At 37.9% G+C, this 12,009-nt stretch overlaps 1 protein-coding gene across 1 annotated transcript in view; it reads left to right on the forward strand.

Moving 5' to 3' along the window:
- Nucleotides 1-12,009, forward strand: part of PRKG2 (protein kinase cGMP-dependent 2) — a 91,880-nt gene that overhangs the window by 52,465 nt on the left and 27,406 nt on the right. Inside the window, exons 10-14 of the mRNA XM_081813141.1 lie at nt 753-903; nt 2,273-2,426; nt 4,322-4,458; nt 6,586-6,675; nt 8,718-8,859. Coding sequence (XP_081669267.1) covers nt 753-903; nt 2,273-2,426; nt 4,322-4,458; nt 6,586-6,675; nt 8,718-8,859 — 674 coding nt within the window. The remainder of the gene's footprint in view (nt 1-752; nt 904-2,272; nt 2,427-4,321; nt 4,459-6,585; nt 6,676-8,717; nt 8,860-12,009) is intronic.

Below are 12,009 nucleotides of genomic sequence, written 5' to 3' on the forward strand. Positions count from 1 at the left end.
TGAGCGAAATAAGTCAATCAGAGAAAGACATGTATCATATGACCTCACTGATATGAGGAATTCTTAATCTCGGGAAACAATTGTGTGAATTGTGTTAAGACTGTTGAATCACAGACCTTTACCTCTGAAACAAATAATACATTATATGTTTAAAAAAAAAAGAAGAAAGTAGGAAGGGAAAAATGAAGGGGGGGAATCGGAGGGGGAGATGAACCATGAGAGACTATGGACTCTGAGAAACAAACTGAGGGTTCTAGAGGGGAGGGTGGTGTTGGGATGCGTTAGCCTGGTGATGGGTATTAAAGAGGGCACTATTGAATGGAACACTGGCTGCTATACGCAAACAATGAATCATGGAACACTACATCAAAAACTAATGATGTAATGTATGGTGATTAACATAACATAATAAAATAAAATAAAAAAGAAAAATTTTATCCTTGATTTTTAAAATAAGTAGCTTAATTTGATGAAGTTAGGAAAATCTGCAACCTGTGTAACCTGTTGATACAGTAAACAGATTATATAGACTATTTTCTTTCCACCATCTTCTTGAAAAAAATTGCTGGTTAACCTGAACCACAAGGCAGAAAACTACAGAAAGTTTTTCTCTTCTTTGCTTTCACAGACTTGAAGGATTACTTATATAACTTCTAATAGCTATTCTACATTTTTTGGCAACTTTACTGTAACCTGATTTATTGAAAAACCATTTACAAAGCCATCAAAAATCATACACAAAGTCTTCTAAGAGCTTGAGGAAATGTCAAATTGCAAAGATAACTATTTATTCTATTCACTTAGAACATTCAACCAAACAGTTGGGACTTTTGAAGAACTCCAAAAGTACCTTGAAGGGTATGTGGCAAACCTGAACCGTGATGATGAGAAAAGACATGCGAAGTAAGTGGAGCAGTATTTTCCTCAGCTGCATGTGACTTCTGGCAAGTGTGTGTGATTCGCTCTGTGGTAACTTTCAGTGTGCCGCCACTAGAAAACTGGGGGCAGTTCTTTTAAATTGTTCTTGCACAAAGAAGATGCCACTTACCACTAGTATGGATGTTACTTTAGTCTGGAAGTAGTCAGCTTCTTATTTTGGGTTGATGAGTAGTAACGTGAGGGAGACATTTCCTGAGAGGGGGCATTGGGAAATGGTTGCTTGACATTGTCTTTCCAATGTCAAAAGGATGTTATTCAGAAATGAAGCCTATATTGCCCCTGGAAATCAAACAGGAATGCCAAGGCACTAGAGTAACCAGTTCATTCTGATTCCAGGTAAAGAGCTAGGAGGAGAGGCAGAATTATTTCAGAATATAAGGGAGCTGTTGCCCCGGGCTGTGTGTGTGTGTGTGTGTGTGTGTGTGTGTGTGTGTGTGTGTGTAGGAAGGAATTGGGTTGGACTAAATACAGTAATACTGATGAAAAATGTTGTGCTTAAGAGAAAAACTACTTTGTAAAATTAAAATTGTTTGAAAATCCTTTACAGTTTGTAGAGTAAATACTTAAGCATATATTCACCAGGTAGTACTAATGAAGCTGGAGTCCAAAGTTCTAGAAAACTGACATTTGAGTTAAATTAGAACATTCAGTCAGGACCTCCTAAGTTTTTTGTTTTTGTCTTTTTATGCAAGGAATATATTTGCAGTTTTTATGTTCTTAAAGACCTTTTGTAGTAAGAACAATTTATGAATATATATATATATATATATATATATATAATATAGGTCAGAGCAGTGTATCTTAATTAAAAGAGAAAAATGAGTATTTCCAAACAATGATACTTAGACATAAAGTAAGAAATGTATCTTTCATGTTTTACTAAGCAGTCATTCTGGTTCAGCCATGGAAAGCTTCAAAACCTGACAAAAATAGCAAAACACAGCAAAAATTCTGTGTGCCATTCTCCTGTGTACATAGTCAAAGGAATGGCTCACTGGTTTTACTTCCTCTCACTGACTCTTAAAAAAACACACACATATTTATTGAGATATACTTTAAATACTACACAGTTCAGCTCTTTTAACCTCTCATTGATTCAGTTTGACATTTATCTATTATTGTGTATGTGTGAGAATTTTTTTGTTTGTTTATTCTATTGTTTTCCTCCCCAGATGTAACTAAATCTGATCCTATAAAAGTTGAGATAGCCTTTGTAGCAATTACGGGCAGTAATTCTGGCAGAAATAAGACTATTGTACGAGTGGAATTTATGTGTGTCATGACCCTGGCTTGACTAAGGGGGTGTATGCAAAGTTTCACTTTTCTTATACAGGAGATCCATGTCTAACTGGAAGCTGTCCAAAGCACTCTCTCTGGAGATGATTCAGCTGAAGGAGAAGGTGGCCAGATTTTCCTCATCATCCCCATTCCAGAACCTTGAGATTATCGCAACACTGGGCGTTGGTGGGTTCGGAAGAGTTGAGCTTGTAAGGGGTTTACGTTTCAAGCATCTGAGAGAAGCCTTTTGACTTTTTTTGTTTTATATTCCAGTGTATCTTGGAGGAACGTATGAATTGTTATTGCTGTCTTAAATGTTGCTTTGAACTGAAATTAAGAAAGTACATTTTTCACTGTGCGTGTTGTATAGTAGCAGGTCTATGCTAATAAGTCACTTGTAATAATATAGCTGTGATTTCAAGCTTCTGTGTCACATCCTTTTGTGAATCCTTTTCTTGATTATAATTACTGGAGAATGTACGAAGTAAGTGTTCCCAGAGGCTCTAAATCATTACAAATGTATTTTCTAAGAGGAAAATGTGTATACACACACACTCATGACATGTTAACTATATACTAAAGAAAAGAAGAATGTGTCCAGTGGAAGTTTATTTATTAGAAATAAAATCTTTAATATTATAGTTGACACGACTCCACTGCCATGTCCGTATTTGGCTGTCATTATCCCATCTTGGGTTGCTCAAGATTTTCTATCAGGAAAAAAAGAAAAGAAGATGACTATAAGGGAGTATTTGAGGAGCAGCCTTCTGTAGTATTGATCAGGACAGCTGGGAACTTACGGCCTGATTTTGGCTGTATTTTCCACATCACCCACCTCTCTGAGCTTTATAACTAGCTTCCAAGGAGTAACAGAGCAGTCCTGTCAGATCAAGTGCTCTGGGGAAACCGTAGAATGGAGATCTGTGACCTTACTGGAGACAGATGGCTCTGAACCCTTGGCTATTCCCAAGCAGATTTTTATTCGCCCAGCAGATTTTTAACGATTCACTGTACATTATAACCTTCGGGAAGTACGCTGACACCTTCATTTGCTGGATGGCCCTGGACATGAGCAGATCAGAAGTGCTGCCAGGAGACTCTGGATAATACACTTCACACCCAGTCAATACCTCCTCTCTGATGGGGGGGGGTGAAAAACAATTTCTTCATAAGAAATAAGTCACGTTTTTTATGCCATATGGAGAGACAAGGGCAATATCTATCGGCAGTGGTATTTTTCACCAAAGATCCTGGCAAAAGGATTGAATTAGCAATGCTGAGATCTGTTTTATATATATATAGTTAGATAATAATAATTGAAACAATAATTCCACCATTGATTTAAAAATCCTAGGCAGAGCTAATGGCAAATGTGAGAAAAATGTGGGGTGCAGCCAAATCTACAGTTTCATTATTTATCAAATATAGTCTGCTTATGGAGTTATAAGCCTATCTGAGTACATATCTATTAAAATTTTTTATTTCCTTTCAAGGGAAAATTTTGTTTGTCCATCTAAAGCAGCAGGCTGCGAAAGAACTGTCTGCACTTCAGGAACTGTTCTATCCGTCTGCAATCCGGGAGGGTAGCTAACAACTCACCAGCTTTTGAAATGTGGCTAGTGCAGCTGAGGAACTGAATTTCTTATTTAAATTAACTTAAAATTAAATAACCTCATGTGACTAGTTGCTGTCATGTTGGATAGTGCAGCTATGGATTTTGATTTAATATGTTTTGTTTTGAAAATCAAAGAAGTGCATATTAAGAAAATAATTTTTTTGGCAACTCTGGTCAAAGTTTTTCATATCACACACTCAATAGTGAATAGATTTATAAACATTAAATCTAACTAGAGTCGGTTTTTCTTGTTACAATGCAAACGTTTTAAGAGCATGTTCCAGATATGTGAACTTTTTTGGAAATTACAATGAAAGGGAAGGGTGTGCACTTGAATAAAACTTAGTTCCAGAGGGATACGTGGTTAAAAGGTTACATACTGTTTAAATGTGAAAGAAGTTCAACTCTTCATTGGTTAACATGTTTTATATAGGTATTATAAATCTTTCCAGTAAGTTAATTTTGAGGGATCTTTTTCTTCTTACATAGGTTAAAGTGAAAAATGAGAATGTTGCTTTTGCTATGAAGTGTATAAGGAAGAAGCACATAGTTGACACAAAACAACAGGAGCATGTCTACTCAGAAAAGAGGATTCTAGAAGAGTTGTGTTCTCCCTTCATCGTGAAGTAAGTGAGCATTTGGCTCCCAGAATTTAGGATTGTAGACCCTTTTGAATGTTTCCATGCAAGATAACAGAAGAGGAAAAGGAGGCCGTACTCTGAATTCTCCCTCCCTGTCACAGCAACAATACATAAAATGTTAGAAGTTTGAAGTCTGGAGTCAAGAGTTCAGATTTTTTATTCTTGAGTAAATCTCAGGAAAAGTGTGTGTGTGTGTGAGAGAGAGAGAGAGAGAATATAAAATTATTGTGGAATAACTTGAACTGATTATTTAATCCATACCTACTACAGAATTTGGGAAGCAAATAATTCATTTGAAACCCTCAGGGGACAGACTGCTGTTGAATTTCTGCAAGAAGTGGCATTTGGGCTCATGTCGGCTGGCAGGGACCTATAGAGCCTGGTCCTAGCAATGCCCAGATCCTGAAAGATCCATCTCCTAATAGTCACTATTCATCCTTTCCCAGAGTTTGGGAGAGAATTGTGTTATTCTAGGCCACCGCTGTCTTTACTTGTGAATTCATGAGTTAGTGGTGTAGGCCAGTTGAGACATATATTTTCATACAGGTCATAGCCCTAGAGTATAGTTTCAGTGATTTCCAGGTGAAGTAAAGTGCCCTTATAGTGGATAGAATTTATGTTTTTGGATCAAATGCCTTGAGAGAATCTTCCTGCCTATCCATATTCCCACACCCATTTTTTTTTCAACATTAAAAAAGTTGAACCCAGGCAATGCTAACAATAGAGTCATCCAATTATTTTTATATTGTGTTCCCAGAATTTCCCCCCTTTCATCAATAATTCATTAACAAACTATCAGGAGCAGCTTCAGGGCATGAATTAGGTTTTATTCCTATTCTCATTTCCAGCTGTCTGCAAAGTGCCTGGCATATAAGGAAATGATAATGTAATAATAAATGTTAATGACATTTATTGAGAAATTAGCATGTGCCAGACACTATTCTAAGCAAAATATATATGTGATATATCATATATAATGTTTAATATATATTTAAAATGTTATATTTATATTTATTTTATATATTATGTATACAGATATATAGCATATATTAAATTAATATATAATTAATATAAAATCAAATGAATACTATATATTCCTCTGATCTTTATGATATAACAGTGCGGTAAATGTTATGATTGTCCTCAAGAGCAATAAGAAAACTAGGCTGCATAGCTCATAAATGGCCGATCAGGGATTCAAGCCTAAGCAGCTTGGATTCAGAGCCCACACTAAGCTGCTTGGAACCAGAGCCCACTCTGAGCTACTTTGCTAAATTGCTTCTGCTGTCTGCACATGATCTGGGTGCCCTGTTGTCACCCAGTGTTAACATAGGGTACCCTGCCCAGGTCCCTCCCACATCAGGATTGAGGCTGTCATTCCTACAGCTTCTGGGAGTGTTGCCAACTGACGACTCTAGCTCGGTCCTTTCCTGGTCATTGCTCTCAGATGAAGAGAGCCACCTTGCCCAAGATCATATTCTGTTTCCAGGTACAGCCTGCAGCCAATGATGGCAGAGCTCCTTGAGGCTGAGGCTTTCATTGAAACTCGAAACTCGATCATAGCCAACTCTCCTGCTGCCCAAGTGTGTCTGTGTGTCTTATTCCTCCCCTGGGGTGGGGGGTTGTTGCCAAGTACACTACCCACTAAACTTACTGCTGATAGGTCTCTGTCTCACAGTCTAGTTTTTGAGACCAACCAGAGGATATAAGACATGGGCATGAAGGGAGCTCATAAAGGAGACATATGAGGAGATCTCTGGGCTTTTGGAGGGAAGAGAGGCCATATTTAGTAGGGGGGAAGATGAGCTGCTGTATCGGGCTCCTGAGCTTCGTCTTGAGGAATGGATAACACTGTTACAGTGAAACTGAGATGAAGAAGGTCAGTCTGTGTGTACAGGGAGAGCAGTCTAAGGAGGACAGTCTAACATGTGCAAAAGCAAGGCAGGAAGAAAGATCAAAGAGCATTCGGTGAGAGGTCCCATGTAGCTAGGGATGTTTGGAATGAGATGAGCACCAGTATTCCAAATGATATTGATGATGTTCTTAAGCAACTTTAAAAAGCTTTTAAAACCAGATTTTTAATAATAACCATGTTTTTATGTGTCTTCACAGATTATATCGTACTTTCAAGGACAATAAGTATGTATACATGCTCCTGGAGGCCTGCTTAGGTGGGGAACTATGGAGTATATTAAGGGACAGGTAATGAAAAAGGATTATAAGCATTAAGCTGTGTTCTCACATCTGGTCTAAAGGATGCTTTATTCACGATCATTTAAAGAGACATAATGAAAGTCATTAAGAAACGGTCCTAAGAAAATATTATCATCTGATAAAATAGTAATGGTGGTATTTTCTTAGCTAACATTGTACTTAGGCAATAGACACCCTATAAGGTAATCTGTCATTTCCATATTAGGGATCACAGAATCCCAGGCCTTGAAAGAGAGTCACATGGTTAGTGCGAGGCAGAGCAGCTGGAAACCCAGATGTTACTGATTCTGAATCTCTACGAGGGAAATGAAGAAAGGGGCGTGGAGTGGTGAAGTAGAGTGAGACTCCTGCAAAGATTCAGTTTTACAAAAGGGGTGGTTTCTGCATAATCGAAACCACAGATGTTTACTGAGTACCACCAGTATGCAAGGCTCCATCGTAGACAGTTGCGGGGGATGGGGGTTCTAGACGATGTAAACTTTCCTAACCAGAAGGATAAAAAGAGTAAACTTTTCCTCCAGTGAGTTTAGATTTTATTTGGGTAGATAACATGATGTGCAGTTTTAAAACATCTTATTATTTAGTGTGTAAACTAAATATGACAGAGAAGTTGGGGCAATTTGTAATTAAATGCCAAATGAGTGTTGCAGTTTGTAAATTCAGAGGAGAGGAAAGATATAAAACTGTGATGAAAGACGGGAGGACTGGACCTAACTTCTAAAGATGACCAAAATTTGGAAAGGCAGAGAGGAAGGGAAAGGGATGTAAGATAAAACAGGAAAGTTGAGATAGGATTATGTGTCTTTGGGGGTGTTTCACATCAGGATTTGAGTAGAAGACAAGGCCAGTGAAAGAGGTGAGAAGTTAGGTTTGCATGAGGTTATGGAGGTTAATGCCAGGCCAAACATTTGGACAGTGTTACCTGGGCCAGTGGCTCTCAACCTTGGCTTCTGATTACAGTCACGTGGAGAGCTTTACAAACAAAGTAAAAATGCCTAGCCCTAATGCCAGAGGTTATGATTTGGTTCACCTTGGATGGGGTCTAGTAAATGACCTCTCCGGCAATTCTAATGTGCATTCGTGGTGGAGAATCCCAGACCTAGGTAATGGCAGACCTTTGAGCATCTGCCAAGAGATGGATGCATTGTGTTAGGAATGTGTTGTTGGATGGGTCTGAATGGGGAAAACCCAGCAGGGTGCAAAGACTTGCATGATACCTACAGAAACATTTGCTTCCTCCACCTTTGCTTCAACATGCAGATCTGTTAGAAAGGGGAGTTGGTACTCTCTGTTAGGCACTGTGTCTGACTCTCGAAACAACACATTCAGGAAGTCGTAAACCCATTTTACAGATAGGGAACTGAGGCTCAAAACAGCCACACAACTTGCCCGAGGATACGATGATGGAAGAAGCAGGAGTCAAAGCCAGTTTTTTTCACTCCAAAGCCATACGCTTCCACAACTTCATGGCACAAACCACAACCACTTTTTAATAACTCAGTGTGGAAACCCACATGCAGTGCCCTCACAGGGCAAGTCTAATATCATCAAGGTGCCCCAAACAGGAAAGAGTTATGACCCCATTTATACATGGGTTATTGTTACATGCTATACCAACAGGAAATGAAAATGATCACTTGAGTCATTTTTTAGTCAAGCAATAAATTACAGAAGTCTGCTTTAAGCTCTCCATTAAAATAGTTGCATTTTCTCCAGAATTTGCCATAAATATCTTAAAAGTCTTGTTTTCTTATGTTTCTATTTTATGTATCCATATATGGATTACCAGAAACTATTGTTGGAATGGAGACATTTTAACTTGAGTGAAGTACTTCTCATTTGCCTCAAGTGTCCCCCTAAATTTCTTTACCATCATCGGTCTAATTCATGGGCGGTACAAAATACTTTTTGTGTTGATGCCCTCCAAAACATTTATATTGTGCAAATTTACCAATGCAATAACTGACACCTGGAATAGACAATAAATATGTGTGTCTAGAGTATTAAGAGAGAAAATGATTTCATTGCAGAGGCAGCTTCGATGAACCCACCTCCAAGTTCTGCGTCGCTTGTGTGACAGAAGCATTTGATTACCTGCATCGACTAGGTATTATCTACAGAGACCTGAAACCAGAAAACTTAATTCTAGATGCTGAAGGTTATCTTAAATTGGTAAGAAAAAAATCTGTAACAGTATCATAAGAGATATTTCTAAATACAAAGTTGTGTCATATTTGCATATTGCTTTTAATTTGGGGGGGACCTGCTATTTTCACCATGGGGGGTATGGCCTGTGACATTGGCACCCTTAACACGGGGAAGTGTTGCGAGCATATTCTTTTTGGCGTAGGAATTTAATATTTCAACCATATTGGTGACTGCAACTAAGGCCTCACCTAATAGAATGCCTTTAATATTGGATTTTGTTAATATTTTTGTTTAATATATTTAAATAGGTTTTAATACATTACTGCTACACATAGGGACGGGCTACAATAAAGAATAAGGAAAGATGATAGTCTGTCTCCTGTCCCAAGATAGCCACTGTCTGTATAGGGAGGAAAATACACATATGAGTGTTGGTACGCTTTTTTTTTTTTTTAATCTTTCTAGGTGATTCTAAAGTACAACCAGGGCTGAGAATCACAACACTAGACTAGAAGCTCTTTGAGGACGGAGACTTTCTTGCTATCCATCTTTGTAATCCTCTGATGCCTAACATGCATCCCTTTGTGGTTATACTACCAGTCACATAAGTTTACTTTCAGTGTGAAACTCTAGGAGAACTGGGCAGTCATGGGGGGGAGAAACCAAGGCACTTTCAACGGAACCAAGCTGAGTTTTCTTGAGTTTATCTTGCCGGTATGTCAAGGACATGAAGCCATCTCTGAATGTAACAGTTACAGAGATATTAAAAGTTTCTCACATCAGGACTTTCATACGTGGAAATAATACTAGCTATCACTCCATAAGTAGTTTAGTATGTTATGTGTCAAGATCTGTGCTAAACATTTTGCAATTAATATATATAACAATTGATGAGGTAGGTTTTATCATCCACATGTTACAGTGAGTAATTTAACCTTAGGAATTAAACTTATTATGTGTAATTGCCAAGCGATTTCTCTCCACAGTAAAGGGGTAAAATAAGTCCTTTCATGTGAAATCTAATGAACTTCCAAGAAACATTTTGATCCATTCAAGCTTTATTTTATCTGTGAAAGGTAGCTTTGAGAACTGGGGAGGTAGTAACAAAGGCCTCAATCTCTCCTCTTCTTCACAATTCCTTCATTGGCTATGCCTCTTACAGCTATTTAGGGAAACCCTTTGGAATTTTCTAGAACTAAAACCATCATGAGGGATGCAGACTATCCATTAGGTTCATTCCTTTTTTTTCCAGAACTGTTTTTTAAAAATTGGATAGCATATTTATTATTAATAGCCATGGGGGTCCATAAATATCTCCCCTGTTAGCCAGTGTTATCCATCCAGCTAACTCATTTGCCAACTATCTAAATGAAGAATGACAACTAAAGCCTTTAGAGATTAAAACGTAAATGTTGAATCTTTCCATTTCTAGCTATATATCAAACTAGATATACTGAAATTCTCTCACTACCAAATGTCTAAAAATACTGGATGAAACATGAAAAAGCTGTATTACATGCATGGCTGACTTTATAAGACAACACTGGTACTCCTCCGCGGTTGGGAACCACACTTGAGGAGGAGTATAGCCTAGAACTCAAACAATGAAGCTGCTGTCTTGTGGGCACCCAGCGATCCAAGATGGCTCAGAGGTCTGATTTTAGTAGCTGCACCTAGTTTTGGACCTGGGCAGTGAGGGAAGTTGAATCAGAGAACATTTCCCAGAGCCAGGAATCACACAGATCACACTCTCGGAAAAATGGAAAGCAAGAAAAAAGATCTAATTTATGAAGACAGAGTACTTGCAAGAAAACATGCTTTTCTCATTATTGGGCTCTTGGTAGAGGAGCAAAAGAGTCTCCTTTAAGAATTCTTGGCCATAGGCTTGTCTTCATGGAGATTGGGTGTTTAGTCTTCAAAGATGGAAAACCCCATGCAAGAACTTGAAAATGGATTCATGTTGATAGCATGCCCAACTTTTCAAGAATCAATGTATATTCTGTCTGGATGAAGGTACTCTTAACTCAGGATACAAAGAACTCCCAGGGATAAAGTCCCAGAGAACATGAGCTCACATGTTTTTTTAAATTTTTTATTGTTATGTTAATCACCATACATTACATCATTAGTTTTTGATGTAGTGTTCCATGATTCATTGTTTGTGCATAACACCCAGTGCCCCATGCAGAATGTGCCCTCTTTAATACCCATCACCAGGCTAACCCATCCTCCCACCCTCCCTCCCCTCTAGAACCCTCAGTTTGCTTTTTCTCATGGTTCGTCTCCCCCTCCGATTTCCCCCCCTTCATTCTTCCCCTCTTGCTATCTTCTTCCTTTTTTCTTTTTCTTCTTAACATATATTGCATTATTTGTTTCAGAGGTACAGATCTGTGATTCAACAGTCTTGCACAATTCACAGCGCTCACCATAGCACATACCCTCCCCAATGTCTATCACCCAGCCACCCCATCCCTCCCACCCCACCCCCCACTCTGGCAACCCTCTGTTTGTTTCCTGAGATTAAGAATTCCTCATATCAGTGAGGTCATATGATACATGTCTTTCAAAACATAAAACAAAAAATATATATGAGGGGAAAAAAAGGTACCATGAGCATTATTTGGCAGGCAAATAAGTGCTTCATTATTGGAGTAATCAGATACAAAATGTAAAATAAATCCATCTAACACGCCTTTTAAAAATAAGAGAGGGAATGACAAATGAGTAATGAACAGAGGAAAAAATCTAGTAGGTTTAGAAAATAATAAATAAAACTTCTATTAAGGACTTAAGAATATAATAATTGAAATTATATATTTAAGGAAGTCTCATTAATGGTGGAGCAGCTTCCATTGAACTAATCTTCTTAGTGAGATTAATTATAATATATGTGTAAGAGAGCAACAAAAAATAGACATTTAAACCTTGAAAAAAGGGAACCATGCTGGATGAAAAATCCACACGCTACAGCTGTTTAAACTGTTCATTTCAGGACACGCCTTACTGTATGAGGCATGGGGATAAATCTTTAGTTAACATCATACCTAACAGTGAAATATTGAACATTTTCCCATTAGATTGTGAACAAGGTAAGAATATTTTCTTTCCACTTTTTTTCAACATTATAACAGAGGTCTTAGCCAATAAAATAAACCAAGAAAAAAAAATGAAAGA

The sequence above is a fragment of the Leptonychotes weddellii genome, chromosome 2, assembly GCF_054177405.1.
Source record: "Leptonychotes weddellii isolate Sample4059 chromosome 2, ASM5417740v2, whole genome shotgun sequence".
NCBI classification, from domain to species: domain Eukaryota; kingdom Metazoa; phylum Chordata; class Mammalia; order Carnivora; family Phocidae; genus Leptonychotes; species Leptonychotes weddellii.